This window comes from Micromys minutus (assembly GCF_963924665.1).
Source record: "Micromys minutus genome assembly, chromosome: X".
In the NCBI taxonomy this organism is placed as follows: domain Eukaryota; kingdom Metazoa; phylum Chordata; class Mammalia; order Rodentia; family Muridae; genus Micromys; species Micromys minutus.
The window spans coordinates 80,257,394-80,279,329 of NC_137970.1; the positions used below are offsets into that span (position 1 = coordinate 80,257,394).

Sequence of the window (21,936 nt, forward strand, 5' to 3'; positions counted from 1 at the left end):
GATGCTTGGCCAGTGGATCCGAATCTCCCATATCAACGGTGCATGTGCCCTCTATAGGGTGACACCTCTCCTAAGAAGCTCATATTTGCCTTTCACGCTGGCCTGTACGCAATCCAAGTCTGATGAACTTCAGCAAGAAATACAGGAGGTAAGAAAGGACTTTGAGCTTCATAGTAGTCAATCTCCCCCCCCCCCTTTCTCTTTGGAAAACAGTGTATTAATTTATTTCCAAGGAAACAAAACCAGAAAACATCCGCAAAACCAAAATGGACACAATAGATACTCTTTTTCCAATAGTATTTCCAGTAAAGAGGTGACCAACAGTGGGCATGTAAACTTCTCCAGAAAAATTGTCTTATTTTCCATGAGCGATCTATTGTAAGACTTCAGGTGCTCTCATCCAAATCACAAATAAAAAAGAAGCTGGTTTTAGACTTTGCCTTGACTAAGTACTTCCTACCTCTCAACTCTTTATTACCCAATACAACCCCACTTTATTTTTCAGTAGAAGAAACAAGAAAGTTTTACATCAAGCAATTCCCTTTAACGATGAGTAACATTCAGTAGGTACAATAACACCACAAGAATGGAATTGTGGTAAGTGGTAAGTGAAGTCATTTAAAGCAAGGGGGTCCTCCCCTGTGAAAGTAAATGAATATTTCTAAATGAAGAAGGACTAGTAAAGAAAACCCCACTTTGAAAATTAAAGTTATTCATTTGTGTGTATGTGTATGGGTGGGGGTGGTACCCAGGTGCAAGGATATGTGTGTGGAGGTTGGAGAGTTCCTTTTGGTTTTGGACTCTTTCCTTTTGTTGTGTAGATCCCAGGAATTGAACTCAGGTCATCATGCTTGGCAGCAAGCACCCCCACCTACTGAGTCCTGACCTCACATTTTTCTGAATGACAGAACTTTTTCTCGTTGATAACACTGAAAGCATTCTCTGGAGATACTAAGCATGGCTTTATTTTACCTTCTCTACACATCCCTACAGAAATGAGAGAGCCAGAAAAACAACCTGAATTCTTAGAATGTGCTTCCTAAAGATCGCAAACCATCCTAAGGCTTGTCACATCATTTGCAAGATGCAGGTACTCATGTAACCCACGAGAGGGACGGGCATGTGTGTGTGTGACTTTTGAAATAAGCGAGACAAGAAGGAGCTGTGGGGGCACAAGAGGCTTTAGCTTTCATTTCCTTTTCCCTCCTTGTCTCTGGATTAATCTATCAATTAATACATTGCTGCCCTCTGTGGCCTGAGGTAAAATATAGCCAGGCCAGAGTATGTGCAAGGGCAGCTATTTTGTAAGACTCTAGGGCAGGGTTTCAAGAGCTGCTACCACTTCCCAGAGTTTTACAATGGAGAAAGTATCTGTTTTGCTTCCCTCGTGTCTGTTAGCATGTGTCTGGAGGATCACAGACATTCAAGAGGCTTTTGCTCTCTTCCTGTAAGTGACCAAAGGTGACCTGTGAAGATGGTTCACTACTCTCTTGATCTAGAAAACCCCACAAAATCATGCAAATCCAGAGGTTCAAACCTTCATATTCACTTTAAGGAAATTGCCCAGGTCATCAAAGGTATGTCTGTCCGCAAAGCCACCAAGTGTCTGACGGATGCCACTTTAAAGAAGCAATGTGTGCTATTCTGGGGTATAATGGTACAGTCAGTAGGTGTGCCCAGGCCAAACAGTGGCGCTGGACACAGGGACAGTGGCCAAAAAAGAGTGCTGAGCTTTTGATGCACATGCTTAAGAATGCAGAGAGTAATGCTGAACTTAAGGGTTTAGATGTAGATTCTCTAGTCATTGAACACATCCAGGTGAACAAGGCACCTAAGATGCGCCGACGAACCTACAGAGCTCATGGTTGATGAACCAACACATGAGCTCCCCCTGCCACATTGAGATGATCCTCACTGAGAAGGGACAGATTGTTCCAAAGCCAGAAGAGGAGGTTACACAGAAGAAAAAGATATCCCAGAAGAAACTGAAGAGGCAAAAACTCATGGCACGGGAATAAATTCAGCATAAAATAAATGCAGATAAAGAAAAGGTCTTCTGGTGGTCTTTATAAACAGAATATCTTATATCATCTATTAATCAGCCCTGTTTGATAAGCCCTGTTGTGAGAGATGTGCTTTAACATGCAGAAGAACCTTTTATTAATTAAATAATTAAATGTTGACAGCCACATGATTGTAAATATAATTGTCTAGATTTATTGAATTAGCATTTACTGAGGAACTTATGCAGAAGACTACAGGTATAAAATCCATTTTATCCACAAACTTGGGTATATATAAGCTTGCCTTGGGAAAGGAATTTATTACAATTGATTTTTTAATTAAGCTATAATATAGCTTAGGATTTTTTTTTTTTTAGAAAGGGCAGTATTTCTGTGCGTTTCATTTGTTTTGTGTAGTCCTGGTTGTCCTCCAGCTTGGTCTGTAGACAGACTGGTCTTAAACTATATCCACCTGCCTCTACCTCCCAATTGCTGGGATTAAAGGCTTGCATCACCACTAGGTAAAAAAAAAAAAAAGGCATTTGCTGAATGCAGGCTGGTGAATGGGTTGATGGATGGATGAATGAATGTATGAATGAATAAATGAATGAACTAGGAGAAATGACACAGATGTTCACCTGTCATAAAACGCCCTTAGAGACGCAGGTGCTCCTGTCAGCAAGCTGGAGGCTGTCCTGATATGGTTAAAGCTGTACACAATAGAAACCAGTCCCCATCCCTTGTAGAGAAATGAAACCCCAGAAGCAAGTCATTCACAGGTTCTAGACCCATGCAGTGGCACTTTTTCCATGGGAAAGAAAGAATTTCTTCATTCCTGTGAGGATGGTCCAGTGTTCTCTGGGAAAAGAGAACATCCTGGAATAGAACAGAGGTCCTCTTCCTGCAGCCACATCCCGTCGTAGGGCACATGCTCTAGGTCGCTTGTTAATGGCTTTGTACTGTACACAGAACTTCAGACATAGGAAAACTGAGAATGTCTTTGTTCACAAGACCTGTTCGTGATGCTGGAGATGGAGCCTAACTCCGCACAAAAGTCAGTAAAATGCTTGGACAGAGAACTATATATAGTTCCTCAGCTCTTCAGGATCACTTCGAATTAAATGTAATTGGTGAGTTACTAGAAAGCTGTCTCTCTGCCTATGTGTGCCTGAGAATATAGTTGCTATGGATATAGAAAGTTTCCTCCAAATAAGTTTTGATTTTCTTAGACAGTATCATCTACCATTCTCCTAACAGGACACACTGATGTGAGTACCGGGCACAGAGTTCTAGTGCATTTGAATTTATCACTGATCACCTAGTAACCTGAGATGCCGCTGATCATCACGTGGTCATCAGACATCAGAGCCAGGTGTGGTTGTACACACTTGTAATAGCAGCCCTTTAGGGGTCAAGGTGGGAGGATTAGCGGTCAAGGCCATCCTGAGCTACGTGATAAGAACTGGGCCTGCCAGAGACATATAGCAAGATCCTACCTATCTTTAAAAAGGGAAGAAAAAAGAGGAGGAGGAAGAGGTGGAAGAGAAAAGAAAAAACATTTAAAAAATGGCCGGACTGGCTAAAATTCCAGGACAAGTGCATGCGGCCATCCTGTCAAATGTATCACAGGGCCCAGTGGGTATTTTAAGCAGAGCTGTGCTGCCTGGTCCTGGCGGTTTCTGGAAACCACTTTTAGAAAAGTCTTCAGCACAGTCAAGACAAGAGTCTCCTGGAAAAGAAGAAGGTCCTTCTTCATGTCTTCAGTTTCCGTTCAGGCCAGAGCTGCTGTGGCTCAGAAATACCAGCTAGAACCCAGATGTCCTTCAGAAGATGAATGGATACAAAAATTGTGGTACATATACACAATGGAATACTACTCAGATATCAGAAACAATGACGTAACCAAATTCTTAAGAAAATGGCTGCATCTAGAGAATATCATCCTGAGTGAGATAACCCAGTCACAAAAGAACAGACATAATATGCAGTCACTGATAGTGGGATGCTAACCCCAGAAAACTCAGAATCCCCCAGAAACAACTCACAGACTGTATGAAGTCCAAGAAATAAAACAAAACAAAACAAAACAAAACAAAAAAAGTCATGCTCAATCCTTACACACCAAGAAAACGTTGACTAATTTTGGGTTACATCCTGTTTTACATGTACTTTTTGGTCATTGTAAAAAGTAAGACCTTAATGCAGAGTATCAAACCTTAAAAAAAAGAAAGAAAAAAAGCCAAGCACTGACACAATTGTATTTGTATACATTTATGCAAAAATGTTTAAATTTTTTTCTTTTATCTTTGTTTATTAAAATAAAGTTTAAAAAGAAAAAGAAATACCAGCTGGGCTGTACGGCAGTTTTCACTCTGATTGAGCGTTCTTTCTCGAAGCCTCAGTTCCAGGCATTCCACAGTAAGAGGGGATTGCTGAGTTCCAATGTGTTAGCAAACAGGCTTTGCGAATTAATTGGCCACTGCAAGTCTCCATTTCCATAGATGCATATGTCACGGACGTAGTGACCATGGCAGCGTCCGTGCTTCGATGCCATATTCATCCACTCTCGGGCTCTGAGGTAACCCATCCAGGATGCATATGGCATGGTGCCAGGGACTCCCATTGCTGGATCCTCCCTCCATCACTGGCAATCAGGAAGTAATCCCTCTCAGTTGGTGTAAACGCCGTACTCCATCTTTTCCAACTCCAGTACCCACAGAGTGACTCCTGACAGTGTGAGGGGCTGAAGGTGAAAGATAATGCGAAGTGATATTATGGTGGAAGTCAGGAATTGGGCAACAGTTTTGCACAACTGGGCTTGTCCTTATATATGCTTACTCCGCTTCCAGAGGAAAAGGTAAAGGAGCTAAAAGATCCAATGACAAAATTCAAGACTGCGCCTTAATGCCAGTTTCAAGTATAATAACGCTCTTCCAACTGCACCAACTTAATCACAATGAAACAAACACAAGTTTTAGTAAGAAAAGTATTTTTTCAGGCCAGGTGTGCCTTTGAGTCCAGCACTTAGGAGAGCTAGGCCAATTGCCAGAAGTTCAAGGCCAGCCTGGGATACATAGTCAGTCCCAGGCCAGCTAAGGCTACATAGCGTGGCCCCCGTCTGAAAAACAAAACAGAAAAAAAAAAAAAGAAAGTGTATATATACTGGAAAATAAGTTACAAGGCATCATAAAAGAATCAAAAGAAACAAACAGCCAATAACCCTATTTGTCTTTAAAGTATGATTTAAAATAAAAAGATGCAGAATATGGTGAGGGTTCCAAGAAAGATTATTTAAAAAGATATGTCAATAAAGGAAAACTATTATATCTGCTTGAAAAACTTGCAATACCAAATTTTTCATACCAAACAATACTGAAATTTGCTGTTGACACCTACTGTGTCCTCTACTATTGAATTCAATACTGCCATTACCTGAGTTGGTACAGACCTCCTATGTCAAGGGCTCAATCCCACAGAACTGTCCTCTAGTTCTCTGTATCAGATACCATTCAAAATCACTGTCTAGTTCATCCACACAGTCATATGAGTTGGGTACAAATTGGAAATTTTCATAATTTCCTACTGAGGTTCAATAAGCTTTTTTGATGGCTTGCAGAATTCGTAGAAACATGTAAATTATGTTGAATAGTTTATTTGAAAGGACATTGCAAAGGACTCTCACGAACAGCTAGCTAGGGGTCCTGTGCATAGGAACTTGTTTCCATGTAGTCAGGGTACATTACTCCCCTTGCACGTGGGTGTGTTCAGTGATTTGGAAGCTTGCCCAACTCTGCAGCTTAGAGGGTTTTGTTTTGTTTTTTAATAGAGTCTTCATGTGTAAATCTAATTGAACTTCCTGCCCATTAGCTGAGGATGGGGGAAGTTATAGAAAAGTGGAAGCCAAAGTTCTAACATTTTGGTCATAATTAGGCCACTCTGTTGAACAGTCCCCACTTACCCTAAAGTTCAGAAGACCATCAAGATCTGACTGCTGGAATAAGTTGCTCCTCACAGCCAGGAAATTCAAAATGCTGTAGGAGCTATTTTTTTTTTTTTTAACATTTAGCACTTAGGAAAACAGAGGGGTTTAAGGAGCTGTATGTTAGAAACACAGGAGTGGGGGATCCCATATGCAGCCACCAAATCCACGTAATATTGCTGATGCCAAGTAGTGCTTACTGGCAGGAACCTCATATGGATGCCTCCTCGGAGGCTCTGCCAGAGTCATACTGATACAGAGGAGGATGCTTGCAGCTAACCATCAGAAGGAGCTAGAGAATAAAGGAACTGAAAGGGTCTGCAACCCAATGGGAAGAACCACAATATCTACCAACAACCCCCCCCACACACACAAGCTCTTGGGGACCAAAACACCAACCATTGAGCACCCATGGTTCCAGTTGCATATGTAGCAGGGCATGGCATTGTCTGGCATCAGTGAGAGGAGGGACCTTTGGTCCAGTGAAGGTGCATTTTCCCAGTGTAGAGGAAAGCCAAGGCTCTGAGGTGGAAGTGGGTGGTTGAAAGAGGGAACATCTTTATGGAAGCAAAGGGAGGGGAAATGGGGGATGGGAGGGGATAGGAAGGAGATAACATAAAATGTGAATACAGAGAATATCCAATAAAATGATAAAAAAGAAAGAAACACGGGAGTGAAACTGCATAGATGCAATGCCATTGCTAATTTAATAGAAAAATATAAGGTATGTAGGTAGGTGTTACACCTAATCTCGGTGATTATGAAAAGTAGAGGCATGAACGCATGTATGCATGAACAAACACAAATGATTTAGGTTCCATAAAGCAGGTTTTTGTGATTGGCTGTTTCTGTGGGTCTGGAAGTATTATCTATGAAATGAAGATTTCTTTCTTAAAGATTATAGTGAGAAAAGATAGCTGTCTTCTGAGAGGTTCTGCCAGAGTTGGACAAATACAGAGGAGGATGCTCACAGCCAACCATTGAACTGAGCATGGGGTCCCAGTGGAGGAGATAGAGAAAGGACTGAAGGAGCTGAAGGGGTAATCAACCCCATAGGAAGAACAACATTATCAACTAATTGCACCCCCCCTAAGAGCTCCCAGGGACTAAAGCACCAAGCAAATAGTACACATGGAGGGACCTGTGGCTCTAGATGCATATGTAGCAGAGGATGGCCTTGTTGGGCATCAATGGGAGGAGAGGCCCTGGGTCCTGTGAAAACTCAATGCCCCAGTGTAGGGGAAAGCCAGGGCTGGGAGGTGGGTGGGTGGGGGAGCACCCTCATAGAAGCAGGGAGAAGAGGCATGGGAAGGGAGTTTCCAGAAAAAGGAAAAATGGGAAAGGGATAACATTTGAAATGTAAATAAATAAAAGTCTAGTAAAAAAAAAAGTGGAAAAGAAAGATATTTTTAAAATCTTACAAAATAGAGATGTATACTGCTGTTGAACTATATCTTCTGATAATTGATTTGGTGTTTTTTTTTTTTATTACTGTCATTTTAGGAGAATTTTTGTGGGAATCAGGGATTCCTTTGAGAACTCGAAAAACAATCTAAACACAGAAAGATACAGCAAGTTCTGCTTTAAATTTTAGGCAGTCAATAGAACTGAAGCTGAAGCCATGAAACCCAAAGTAAAGAACTTTTTGTAGTGCAGCAAACATGCCGCCAGACTGATCTGGGGTCATCAAAATAAAAGAATATGAAAACAGACAAGAACAGACATAACCATGTAAGGAACTCATTGTAGTTGGTTTAGTTGAGAAATTATGGAAGAAAAATAGTAGGGATCATAAAGATAAACTAAGATATCCTATCACAGTGAGCCAAAATTTAACTCAAATATAGAACCTAACTGAAATGTTAAATTTTTCTATAAGAGAAAATCAAGTATGTAAACTCTTCCAGTTTCAGGCCAGCAGTGATGCATGTTTGCTGCATCTCGTTGAGGACCTGAGTTAAGTTCACACCACCCATATCAGACTGCTCAAACTCCAGCTCTAGGGAAACTGATATCTCTTCCTGCCTCAGCAGATACTTCATTCACACGGAAAAACTCAGACTCAAACACATGCGTTTACACACGGAAATAAGATCTTAGATTTTGTTTCCAGTTTCTGTTAATCTATTTCTTCTATGTTATATTCTTGTGTTAATGTCACAATTGAATTATCATCTTCTCTGAGTTTATTTTGTTATTACAAGATCTATGGACCTGAATGAACTTTGTTGCTATTTTGTTTCCTATGGGAACAGGTAACAATTTGATCTATGTCAGAATCATCAATATCCTAGTTTGTATAGTTAATTGATCTATGTAATATTAAGAAACTACTTATTTCCTGAAGCTTGGTTCAATCTGTACTGTTTCTTGAAGAAGTCTCAAAATTCATAAAAAGAAAAGGGCCTTTACCCCCATCATATCTTATGAGACAAGACTGTACATTCTGATCCTATTTTTAAAAACGATTCTATAGGCTGCTGTTTTGTCCTATTGACCATGTCTTTCACCTTACAGCAGCCTTTCAGTTTCCTGAAACCCCACTATTAATTGTTGAGCTGTTGGTGTTCTGTTCAGGAAGTTGTCTCCAGTGCTAAAGGGTTCAGGGTTATTCGCCATGTTCTCTTCTATCAGATTTAGTGTATTTGGTTTTATGTCGAGGCCTTTGTTCTACATGGACTTGGGTTTTGTGCAGGGTGATAAATATGGATCTATATGGATTCTTCTACATGCAAACATCCAGTTTGTCTAGTACCATTTGTTGAAGATGGTATTTTTTTTTCTATTTTTCTGTGTATAGTTTTGGATTCTTTGTAAAAAATCAAGTTTCCATAGGTGTGTGGGTTTACTTCTGGATCTTCACAAACCCTACCTGTGACAGAGGGATGATATCCAGAATTTATAAAGAACTCGAGAAACTAGACATCAACAAACCAAATAACCCAACTAAAATTGGGGTTCAGAATGAAACAGAGAATTGCCATCAGATGAATCTCTAATGTTTGAGAAGCACTTGTAGCCATCAGAGAAATGCAAATCAAAACGACTAGGATTATAGAGCATGTGGACCATGCCACCAGAAGAAAGGGCATGGGGCATGCTCAAACCCTGGAACTCTCAGGGCAAGAGTAGAGATAAACCCCTTCCCTGTTTCCATGCCCACTTTTGGCATGTAACCATGACCCCCACTAGGTGATCACTGGCAGCCAGTCACATAGCACAGCACCTGGAATACTTCCCCATGCAAACCGAGCATCGATAACATCTTAGCCTCAGCTAATAGAATGTATTTACCCCCTGAATCTCATCTCACTACCTGAGGTTGCTATAGTCCCTGTCCACATGGAATAAAGTGCACACGTTATTTCACCAAGGGTCTTCGGAGACTGGCTGTTCTTACTGACCTGTTACACTTGAGGGATGGCTCTCTCCCATGAAGCACCCATCCTTGAACCTTGGACCTGTCAGCCTGGCCATGCTCTTCCTTGTTCACCTAACTATGGTGGGCATCTTTTAAATCCTGAGATGATTCTCCCTCGCTGTGATACTAACTGACCACACACAGTGACACATACACACATGAGAAATAAACTCACCTGGGCACCCAGGACCCTGGCCACCTACCTGACACTGACTGCCGAAACCTCTTTATTCCGTTTCTAAGAGATGTAACACTCCAGGCATTCTGGGCTGGACTGGAGTCCTGTAGACTCTATTCCTCCCAGACTCTCTTTTATCTTCTTCCGTCTGACACCACAGAGGGAAGCAGCATACTACAGATCTCACCTATTGTGGACTTTGCCCTGCCCTCTCTGTGCACAGGCATCACACAGGGTATGGGGATGTGGAACCATATATGAGATTCCATCTCATGCCCATCAGAAAGGCTGAGATAAAAAACTCAGTGACAGCACATGTTGTCAAGGATGTGGAGAAAGAAGAACAAACACTCCTGCATTGCTGGTGTGAGGGAAAACTTGTACAACCACTCTGGAAATCAGTTTGGAAGTTTCTCACACAGTTGGGAATAGTGCTACCTCAAGACCCAGTTATATCACTCCTGGGCATATACTCAAAAGATGGCCCACTATACCACAGGGACACTTGCTCAACTATGTTCATAGTACTTTTATTTGTAATAGCCAGAAGCTGGAAACAACCTGGAAATGTCCCTCAACAGAATGAATAAAGAAAATGTGGTTCATTTAAACAATGAAATACTATTCAGCTATTAAAAAGGACATCATGAATTTTGCAGGCAAATGTTTGGAACTAGAAAAGATCATCATGAATGAGGTAAAGCAGTCCACAAGGGACATGCATACAATCTATATAGGATAAACATGCTACAATCCATAGACTCAAAGATGCTAAGTAGCAAGGAAGGCTCAAGGGTGGATACTTAAATCACACTGAGATGGGGAAATGGAGTGGCCATCAGGAGTGGGTGGAGGCAGGGTGTTGGGTTGGGCTAGGATGGGGAGGGGGACAGGGGGTTCAGGTCAGGGGTACATAGGGAGAGAGCTCAGGGAAGAGAGAACTGGAATCAGGGTATGTGGGACATCTCTGGGATGAGCTTGAAACCTAGGACAATGGAAGCTCTCAGGAATTTATAAGGGAGATCCTGGCTGGGACTCCTGGCTGTGGGGGGTATGAAGCCTGAAATGAGCATCTCCTATAACCAGAAAAGACTTTCAATGGAGAGACTGGGGCACTGGCCCAGACACAAAATCTTAGACACAGTTTCTCCTGCCAACAAGATGTGCAATGGTGAAGATGGAATGGAAACTGGGAGAATGGCCAACTAATCACTGGCCCAGCTTGAGACCCCTGCCATGAGAGGGAGCTCACCCCTGATACTATTAATGATATTCTGCTATACTTCCAAACAGGAGCCTAGCAAGACTGTCCTCTGAAAGGCTTCATCCAGCAACTGACAGAAACAGATGCAGTGACCCACAGCCAAACATTAGGCAGAGCCTGGGAAATTCTGTGGAGGAAGGAGAGGAAGGACTGAAGGAGTCATAGAGGTTAAGAAAATATGCAGAATCAAATAACCTGGGCCCGGAGGGGGCCACAGAGCCTACATGAGACTGACCTAGGCCCACTGCACATGTGCTGCAGTTGTGTAGCTTCATGTGGGACCCCTAAAAGCAGGAACAGGGGCTGACTCTGACTGTCGCCAGTCTCTAGATCCCTTTCCCCTAGCTGGGCTGCCTTGACGAGTCACACTTGTAGAGGATGTGCCTAGTCCTACTGCAACTTGATATGCTGGGCAGGTTAGTACCCATAGGAACCTCCCTTTTTATTTTCAGAAGAAGAGAACAGGAGAATATTGGGGAGGAAAAATAAAACACTAGCAATAAATAATTCCTTACCAAATGTTTCTTTCATAAAATACTTCTGATTCAGCCTAATAAAGACTAGAACTCAGAATATTTGTGCCCAAAATTTTGTTTAACAATGATGCAGCTCATATGTACAGAACTCATTTTAATTACGGGGCATTTAGCACTCTAACCCCAGGTTAAAGAAAGTGTTTGGATATACTTGCATCACATCTTTCAAGCAATGATTGCAGGCACAAAACTGAAACTAAAATTAATTTGAAGAGTCATTTAGACTACATTTGCTGACTACTAATCAAATAAAATGCTTCTCTGAATAGAGTTCAAGTTAATAATTATTAACTTCCCTACACTCTACATTAACTTGACCATTCAAAAGATTACTATTCTTGATGGATTTTAGTTGCAGTTCAAGCGTCATTAATTTTATTGACTTCAGAACTATTTCAAACTGAGAAATAAATCTTAGCTCAAGATTTTAAGTGAATGTGTAACTGACTTGAATGAGAAATTGGGAGATTCGTTCAACAGTTTATTATTTGTAATACTTGAAATACAAATCAAAATATAATTTTGTTATACATCTCTTTAGTAGGTTTGACAATTCTTTTCAACACAAGGTGAGTCAAAATTGACACTTTTAATATCATTTTTTTTAAAAAAAATGATACGTCTTATTTTAGAGGAAAATGGCTAGTTACAAAGGTGCTTGGGCATATAGGCTCTTGTTCATTATTTTAAGAACATACAATTCAACTTAAAATTTGCTCCTCTAAAATATAGAACTTCCTCCTGTAACAAAAATAAATTAACCTTGTAGTTGAAAAAGAGAAATATTTGGCATAGGCCTCTTGACTTGAAAAACAGGGCAGGATTTGTTTTGACTGTACAGAAGCTCCCTTGAACCACCTGGCCCAACTGGAGGGCCAGTTTTGAACGTTTCTGGAATATTCTGTTCCTCAGCCGGTCAGTAGGTGCATGGAAAGACGCTCAAGACAGGACAGCCACAGCCACTCACTCCAAAGTAATCAAGATTTAATGAATGCCATCAGTAGAACAAGCTCATCAGTTTTGCCTGGAAAGTGGGTAGTAGGTGTAGAATAGGTACTTTAGGAGGAGCAATACAACATGTTATCAAACTATGAAGGTGAGAAAATGTTTTCATGTATACAAGATGCCTTGTGAGCAGTACCACAGTTCCCAGGACAGTGAGGACAGTAAAACATTCAGACTACATAGAAGCTGCTTCACTTTCTACAATTCTCTTGAGTATTAAACCCAGGCCCCCTTTGGCTACTTGCAGGGGCGTCTTTTCTTCTTTATTCTCAATGTAAATACTTGCTCCTTGGGTCACCAGCAATTTTGCTTCTTCCACTCTCTCCTCATCACAGGCTAAGTGTCTGAAATTGGGGATAACAAAGATGAATTAGCCACCACCGCTTCTACAGAATGGTTAGAGTTTCCACTCAGAGATGCTTATCACTGGACAGGGGTAATACTGGAAAGTTATCTGATCAGAGAAATCAGTTGGCATGAGAAAGATTGTAAATTAAAGTTAACTAGAATAGCAAAGCAATACCAGATCATAAATCATAATCCTGGTCCTATTCAGACAGATGATTAGCTCATAAATGCTAGCCTAAGGCACAATTACCACTTTCAACAGAACTTAATGGTAATTTACTCCAAATACATCATGTAGTAATAACTCAGGGTTAGAATTGAGAGATGTTTCAATTTAAATCCTGCCTCCATAACAAGCCATGGAACGTGCAGAAAAACAACTGAAAAGACTTGATCCTCATTGATTGACAAATTATGGTACAATTAGCACTGTTTTACAGTAAAAGTTGTCACAGCGAGGAAAGAAACCAACCTCTGCCAGTCACTTAGACCGTTGGACAGGCAAACTATTAGGCACTTTACACAGCATTTTAATTAAACCTCACAGCAATTTACTGAGGGAGAAACTGTTACTATATTAGTACAGAGGAGGAAATTATGGGGGGGGGGAAGTTAAGTTTCTTAAGATTTGAAGTTAATGCAGTTGAAAATGGCAGCATCTATACTGAAGACTAGTATCCACTGAGTCCTAAATTCTGCTTTCTCCCAAGGGCCCTATAAATCCCTACATGATTTCCGGACAAACGTGATTGAGTCATGGGGAAATAAGTTAGAATATTCATTTTTAAAAGTTACATGGGCCTATAAGAAAGATTTTTTTAAAGAATAAGAAGATAATACTTTTCTTGGTCTCCATAGGGTTTCTCCCCTGGAGATGGGGAAAGTTTGCAAAAGACAGTAGGAAAAACTCTAGGAGTCAGAGGGGATGGAGGACACCAGGACATGGCCCTCTGAATCAACAAGCAGGGCACATAAGCAGGGCACATATGGGATCCCAGAGACTCAAGTGGCAACTATAGGGCCTGCAAAGGTCTGTACCAGGCCCTCTGCATACATGCTGTGGTGGTTTACCTCAGGGTTTCCACTGGACTCCCAACAGTGGGAGTGGGGGTATCTCAGACTCTTTTGCCTGCTTTTGGGACTCTTTCCCTCCTAATGGTTTGCCTTATTCAGTCTCAAAATGAGGCTTTTCACCTTGACTTAGTGTATCTTATTTTATCCTGTTTGGCTATTGTCTCATGGAGGCCTGCTCTTTTCTGAAGAGGACCGGAGGTGGGGTGAATCTGGGGAAGATGGAGGTGGGGAGGTGGGGAGGAGGAGAGGAGGTTGGAGGAGGGGAGGAGGTGGGGGAAGGGGAGAAAAAAACTGAAGGTGGGATGTATTGCATGATAGAGGAATCTATTTTCAGTTAAAAAAATACTGATTTTTAAAAGTCAGGATCTCCCTATCTGTCCTTGGCTATCACAAGAGCTTGCTATGCAGACCAGGCTAGCCTTGTGTTCTGTCTGTCTCTTGGCCTCCCAAGTGCTAGAATTAAAGGCATACAACACCACAACTGGCCAGGTTGTTTGGTTTTGTAAACAGGATCTTATTATGGAGCCCTGGCTATCCTGTAATATTGACCAGACTGCTCAAACTCAGAGATCTGCCATCCTCCGCTTCCCCAGTGCTGGGATTAAAGGTGTGTGCCACTAAACTCGGTCCCCGAAAATAAAACTGAAAAAGCTGTCTTAAAGTCAGAGTGGAAAAGGCTGTACCTTATTCTGGACTACAAAAAAAAAAAAAAAAAAAAAAAAAGACCCAGAATTTCAGATTCAACAAAGGAGAAAAATAGGTATGTTAAAGAAAATCTATCAAGGTAAAAGTTGGTTTCATGTCATCCACATCTATAAATCCTATGTGAATTTAAGAGTCTTAGGATTGGAGAACGCTTTCTAGTTGTAATGGAAATTATAGGTTTGTCTACATAGCAATTGATAATTTTTGATAGCTGAAAACTCATGAATGAAGAGACAAAATGAGAAAAAAATTCAACTGATATGGTATAAATCCTATTTTTACTATGTTAAGACTACTTAAAATTCTGGCAAAATGAATGAATTCTTCAAAAAGGGAACGGAAAGACTATAAAAACTTATAATTTTAGGGATTAATAAATTTCAAAATCAGTAACAAAAATGTAAATCTTAATCATGAAATGTCACCTTTTCTCTCTCCAGCAGAACAAGATGCCAAAGGAAAGAAAGCCAAGGGGAAGAAGGTGGACCAGCCACCGTGGTCATCGAGAAACAGGAGGCCAAAAAGGTGGTCAATCCTCTGTTTGAGAAAAGGCACAAGAACTTCGGCATTGGGCAGGATATCCAGCCCAAAAGAGATCTAACAAGTTTTGGCTACATCAGACTACAGCGGGAAACAGCCATCTTCTATAAGTACCTCCTGCCATTAACCAGTTCACGCAGGCCCTGGACAGGCAAACAGCTACTCGGCTGCTTAAGCTTGCCCACAAGTACAGGCCAGAGACAAAGCGAGAGAGGAAGCAAAGGCTGCTGGCCCGTGCTGAGAAGAAAGCTTCTGCAAAGGCGATGCCCCAACTAAAGGACCACCTGTCCTCCGAGCAGGAGTCAATACAGTCACCACCTTGGTGGAGAACAAGAAGGCTCAGCTGGTGGTGACTGCCTGTGTTGTAGACCCCATTGAGCTGGTGGTTTTCCTGCCTGCCCTGTGTCAAAAAATGGGGGTGCCCTACTGCATTATCAGGGGAACGACCAGCCTGGGGTGCCTGGTCCATAGGAAGACATGCCCCACTGTTGCCTTCACACCGGTTAACTCAGAAGACAAGGGTGCTCTGGCTAAGCTGGTGGAAGCTATTAGGACCAATTATAATGACAGATACGATGAGATCCACCGCCACTGGGGAGGCAACATTCTGGGTCCTAAGTCTGTGACTCGCATTGCTAAGCCAGAAAAGGCAAAGGCTAAAGAACTCGCCACTAAACTGGGTTAAATGTACACTAAGTTTTATGTACATAAATATAATTACAAAATTATCTTCCAAAAACAATGTCACTTTTCATACAATATGATGGTAATTTTGGTACTGATGGGAGGTAATAGCTACTGTTAAGAAGATACTGTTGGGAGGGAACAATGGGACAACTCCTCTGGAAGCAATTTGTCTTGAAATATGTGCATTTGTTGAAATAATCATTCGATTTCTAGGACTCTAAGCTCACAATTTACAATATGGGCAAAGGTTTCAAAATACATTGGTCTATGTCAATGTGTCATTAGTTAAAATAGTCAAAAGATCAAAGATGTTTAAATAAACAATATTAGGAATGATTGAGTCATGGCACATCCATAAAATAGGATTGTAAGCAGCCATCATAAACGTTTTAAATATATTTAATGACATTGGAAAATGCTCACGATGTGCTATGATATTGAAATATAGAATTACTAATATGACCTCATTTTTGCTATTATATGCTACATACACATATCTTCATATAAACAAATGGAAGGAAATACTTAAAGATAATATCAGTAATTTGGGGGTTGTAAAATGATAAGTAATTTTAATAACTGTCATCATGCTTTGGTATCCTTTCAATTTGTTTTGTTTTCTTTTGCTCTCAGCATGTATTTACATTTATAATCAGAATGAAAATGATTGCTACTTGTCACTTACAGAGGAGTGTTACCCTCAGTATCTTGGATGTTTGTGGATGCTTTGTAGAACAGAAGGATATGAACCATCTTCAAGTTACCCTTGGCTGCTGCCCGGTGCATTGCTGTAGCATCATAATGGTCCTTAGCATCTGGATTAGCCCCACCTTCTAGTAACATAACAGCAATCTGGAAAGGACAGCGAGAAAACAATACCAGAATCTGTTGTTCTGCTCGGGTTTAAAACTCAAAGGAAACAGCCACAGGGATAGACATACCTCATGCCTGTTCTTCGAAGCTGCATAATGGAGGGGAGTGCAGCCATTTTGATTGACAGCATTCACCTGTGCTCCTTTGACCAGAAGGGCTTTCACGATCTCATCCCGACCAGCAGAAGCAGCAATGTGAAGAGGAGACCAACCTGCCTGTAGATAAGGTGGGTTTTACAGAAGCCACGGTAAAAGAGGGACAGAAGTATGAACATTAACAGTTATTCAAGGTTTAGAGTTGTGTGAATAATTTAACAATATTCTCCTCCAACTCAACACTGAGCATTGTGGAAAAATTGGAAACAAAAATGTAAGTAAAGAATAAAATGAGCTGGACTGAAGGCTCAGTGGTTAAGAGCACTTACTGCTCTTCCAAAGTACCAGTGTTTGCTTCAGACAGCTCACGGCGGTCTCTAATTCCAGCCTCTGGGGATCTGGTGCCCTCTTCTGGCCTCCAAGGGCAGCTCACATAGATGGCATACATTCATACATGCGCATCACTAAATACAAAATAAGTCATTCAGACATAATATGCAGTCACTGATAGTGGGATGCTAACCCCAGAGGCTTGCACTCCCCCAGAAACAACTCACAGACTGTATGAAGTCCAAGAAATAAAGAAAACAAAAAAAAATACATATATTTACAAACAAGAAGACTTTGACTGTTTCCATGTTTCGTTTTGTTTTGCATGTACTTTACGCTTATTGTAACTATTGGGTTTTCAATGCGTACTGTCGGGCCCTTGAAAAAAATCAAGTACTGACTAAAAAAAATATATTCACATGGTTTTATGTGAAAAATTATTTTAATGTCTGAAAAAACAGTACTGACAAAAAAGTATAATTTTAAGCAAAAAAAATGTTTAAAATCTGTACATTTATCTTTGTTTTGTAAAATAAAGTCGTTTAAAAAAAATAAGTCATTCAAAAATAGCCACAATCCTGTAACACAGGTATGGCATATTAAACTAATTTGAATACATTTTCTCCCATACAATACCTTTAAAAAATAAAAACTAAAATCGGAGCACATGAAGGTCTGTGAGGTGTGTTTTCCTCAATTTCTACTCACCATTATACTGTGAGAATTTGTCTATCATTCTTTGGAATGACTGATTGTATATTAACTTACAAAGTATGTACACTCTGCATTATCCAATAACTTTTCCATAAAATTGTTATTTTCGCTTATAAATATTATTTCAGTAAATATCTCTGAAAATTAATCTGTGCCTATAAAACGGGTTCCTTTCTAAGTTTTCTGTAAGTCTGATTTTTAAAAATAGGATTTACTTTTATTTATGTACATATGCACATAGACCAATATAGGGTATCAGCTCCTCTGAAGCAGGAACTACAGGAAGGTGTGAGCCACCCGACATGGCTACTGGAACCAAATCTTGGTCTTCTGCAAGAGCAGCAAGCACTCTTAACTACTGAAACATCTCTCCAGCTTCTACAAATCTTACTTTAATATAACTAATAGCATTATAATAAATGTTTCATGTAACACACATATACCTAAGCCCTTATTTTTCTGGCAATACTCACTAACAATTTCAACATTAAAATGTTTAGTCTTCTAGCGTTTATAGTAATAAGCCCTGATCTGTATTCCACCCTGAATTATAGTTTCATTAGCACTCTAAAAGAATGGCAACCCTAGCCCCACACCTATTCACTAGGGTCATATTGTAATTTCCTACTTATAAACCCTAAAATTTTGTTTATGAGCTTAATAGGCAGGCTTCAGTAAATGCTGGAGTCTAAAGATAACCCAGAGCTTATCAATGTTGCCTAGTACTCACGTCATCTTTATCATTCACTGGCACTCCAAGCTGCAGCAAGAATTCAACAATTTCTGTATGACCAGCTGAGCATGCCCAGTGCAACGCTGTTCTGCTGTCCTATATGAGAAACAGGGGAGTGAAGCTGTCAATAGTGTTGAAGACAAATAGGCGGAAACAATACTGATGCTGGTAAACCTATAGTAAGAAATGGAGAGCACCAGGTCAACAGGTAGGTAACCTTCAACCATGTTACTTACTAGCATCTGGGAGGCCAAGGTATTAGTAACATGGGATGAATGACATCCACGAATATAAGGAATTCGGGGCAGGATAGTGATGAAAACATTGATTTCACTACTCGGGCAGAAATGGAGATTTGCTGTTTACAAAGCTTATGCATGCCCTTGTGAAGCAGTGCTACCTTTATATGCATCATCATTTCTTGACTCCCACCATTCGACATGGTGCCTATTATCCCCCATTTTATACATAAAGCAACCAAGACTACTTCACATAAGCAACTTATCTCGGGTCATGTAATTTACCCATGCTCTGAAATGCCTATGAAATCTCTATTACCAAACAGACATCAAGTAATAGGCTCTAGAGAGAACATATGAATTTTTGTTTTGTTTTTGAGCTTGCTATGTAACCAACATTAGCATGAATACTTCTCCTATGTGCTAGTATTGCAGGTATATGCCAATATATCCACTGAAAACATGCATGTTACAGAGAATAAAATGGGAAATGTTTATACAAATAGCTGAGATTATTTTATAATAACACCCCACAGAATCAGTGCAATAAAATAATTTTTTTAAAGTTAAGAATCATGATTCTAAAGAGTTCTTAGATGTGCCTATTGCTGTCCTTATTCTTGAGAAATATAGAGTGTGGAGTGCATGCATGCTTGTATACTGTGTGTGTGTAAATACGAGTGTGTGAATGAGTGTTTTGAGTGTATGTATATGTGTTTGTGTGTACAACTCTTTGTGTGCATGAGAGTCTGTGAATGAGTGTTATGAGAGTGTATGTATGAGTGTTTGTGTGTACAAGTCTCTGTGTGGATGAGAGTGTGAGTATGTGAATTGAGTGTATGAGAATGTATGTATAATAATGTGTGTATAAGTCCCTGTGTGGATAAGAGTGTGTGAATGTGAGTGTATGAATGAGTGTGTGAGAGTGTATGTATAAGACTGTTTGTGTGTACAAGTCTCTGTGTGGATGAGAGTGTGAGTATGTGAATTGAGTGTATGAGAATGTATGTATAATAGTGTGTGTATAAGTCCCTGTGTGGATAAGAGTGTGTGAATGTGAGTGTATGAATGAGTGTGTGAGAGTGTATGTATAAGACTGTTTGTGTGTACAAGTGTGTGAGTGCTGACCCAGCCTTTAAATGAACTTGAATGTGACACTTAGGGAGTTGCTTGCTTGGGAGGAGATGCCGTTGGTACCCAGGAAGGGAGCTAGCTGGAGGTCTCACAGCTGCGGACACCCATGGCCTTTCCTGTAAGTGTCCCCAGACATCAGTTCAACTTTATGAAAATTTCAAATACACATAAAATAGAGGGGGTGTGACAGAGATCTAGTACCTATTACTTAGATTTAACAACAAAAACCATATCATATTTACTTCTAGATATTTTATTACTTGAATTTTCTTTAATTTTTTTTTATTTTACTTTTAATTGTGTGCATCATGTGACCACATGGACATGGGGAGGCCAGATGCACTGGATCCCCCTGGAACTGGGAGTTCCAGGAAGTTGTAAGGAAAAGGAAGCAGGTGTTCTTAACCACTGAGCCACCTCTTCAGTCCTGCCGAGGTTTCTTTAAAACAGAATCCTAAAGGTCATGACTGTTCACCTCTAATTATTTCAGCACCTAAAAAATAAAAGTACTTTTGTAAAACAAACAAACACAAAGCCATCATTGGACCTTTTAAAGTAACAATTCCTCAACTCTTTGTCATGGGTGGGAATGCAAAGCTTCGGGAACGTGGAAGGCTGGTGGATAGGAGTATCTTGACTGGAAGGCCAGCCTGGATTACATAGGGGGATCATATCAAAAATTACATAAAATAAAAATAGTAATTCACTTAAAACCAAGTCTCCTATAAGCCTGTTTCCAGGTGGTGTAAATCTGGATGCAAATAAGGCCCATACTAATTGCATTTGGTTGTTGTATTTAACTTCTTAATCTTGGTTAACTTGCTCTTTTATGTCATTGACTCATTATTTTTAGTGGATTAAGTCTTAATTCATTTTATTAAATTTAAACCACATTTCCAGACCATCACAAAAGCAAACATGGTGAATAGAGAGGAATTCCCCTGTTGAGTAATAAAGGAAAATTCCAGGAAAAAAAAGTCTTTTCGAGTTCTCTGCTAAAAGAAGATAACATGGAAGTCTTGAAGTATGATGTACAGTCTTCCTAATGTTTAACCCTGTCTATCAACACAGAAGGCAACCTATGATTTGGAAAGTTATGACAAAGCACGAGACTTAGCTGGTCAGAGCAGTAACACTTCTCTCATTTGCCTCAGTTCACTCACCCCACATGGAATTCCATTCTTTCCTCACATTATAAACCTCCCCTTCTAAACAAAGCCCTTCCCAACGGGTTCCTATCGTGTCTTCCCCTTCCATGTCCTGAAACGAATATGTAACCTTCTTTCTGGAGGATTTAAAAAATAAGATATGCCGTTATTTCGTTTATACTTGTTTTACACACACACACACACACACACACACACACACACACACACACACACACACACACACTGGGCATTTGGTTTCACGTGGTCTACTGACTAGAATTACAACTAAAGAAAAATCCACCTAACATGCTTTCTTCACAGATCTCCGTCACGCTTTCTCTTCCTAACTCTGGGAATTTCTAAGAAGTGGATGTTCTAGAAATATATGAAATTCAGCAAGCTTAGCCCCCATCCTTCCCAAACGTCTGTGATGGGCAGCTAGTTGTGGTATAACCCAAGGCTACAAGAGGGAGGAGTGGGCGGGAGGAGCGCAGAAGTGGCCTCAGACCAAGTTAAGACTGGGAAGCCATGTAGGGCTTCGCTGACACCCGTTGCTAGGCGACAGGCCCTCGGGCTTGTTTACCTGATCGGTTCTAGTAGCCAGAGATTTATCAGCCAAAATGCTCTCCTTCAACTCATCCAGTTTCCCGCTGTAGGCCAGGTTACAGATCATTATGTTAGACACACACCCCTCCATTTCGCCTTCCTAGGACCAACGACAAACTCAAGCCCCGCCCATTCGCATTTCCTGTTCCGGCGACCAATCAAAGAGCTAAAGGTTCTCCAATCGCTGATCTCGGTTTTTCTTGTTGCCCCGCCCATAGCCTGGAGCTTCTGGGAGTTGCAGTTTAAAGGCAATTCCAGGCCTGGAGGCGTCTTTGGAAGCTACTCAGTTCCGGGTCCTAGCAATACAGAACTACAAGTCCCAGA

The 21,936-nt window shown here is 40.6% G+C and overlaps 1 protein-coding gene and 2 pseudogenes across 4 annotated transcripts; 2 read left to right on the plus strand and 1 right to left on the minus strand.

The window, feature by feature from the left end:
* The first annotated feature begins 1,474 nt into the window (after positions 1–1,474).
* On the plus strand, positions 1,475–2,018 carry LOC308414661 (large ribosomal subunit protein uL22-like; annotated as a pseudogene). Its single transcript has one exon. The product of its transcript is annotated as a large ribosomal subunit protein uL22-like (transcript).
* A 9,991-nt stretch (positions 2,019–12,009) lies between these two features.
* Positions 12,010–21,709, minus strand: PSMD10 (proteasome 26S subunit, non-ATPase 10). 2 transcript variants are annotated; one of them, XM_080909870.1, is made up of 5 exons: positions 21,590–21,709; positions 18,483–18,581; positions 16,682–16,828; positions 16,426–16,592; positions 12,010–12,730 (listed from the first exon to the last, which is right to left on the minus strand). In XM_080909870.1, the coding sequence occupies exons 1-5, from the start codon at positions 21,701–21,703 to the stop codon at positions 12,562–12,564; spliced, it is 696 nt and encodes a 231-aa protein (XP_080765996.1). In that variant the 5' UTR covers positions 21,704–21,709; the 3' UTR covers positions 12,010–12,561. The 2 variants fall into 2 exon arrangements, with proteins under 2 accessions (XP_080765996.1, XP_080765997.1); XM_080909871.1 differs by having other exon boundaries at positions 12,614–12,730; positions 16,505–16,592.
* On the plus strand, positions 14,932–15,738 carry LOC308415800 (large ribosomal subunit protein eL8-like; annotated as a pseudogene). Its single transcript has one exon. The product of its transcript is annotated as a large ribosomal subunit protein eL8-like (transcript).
* Positions 21,710–21,936: the final 227 nt, after the last annotated feature.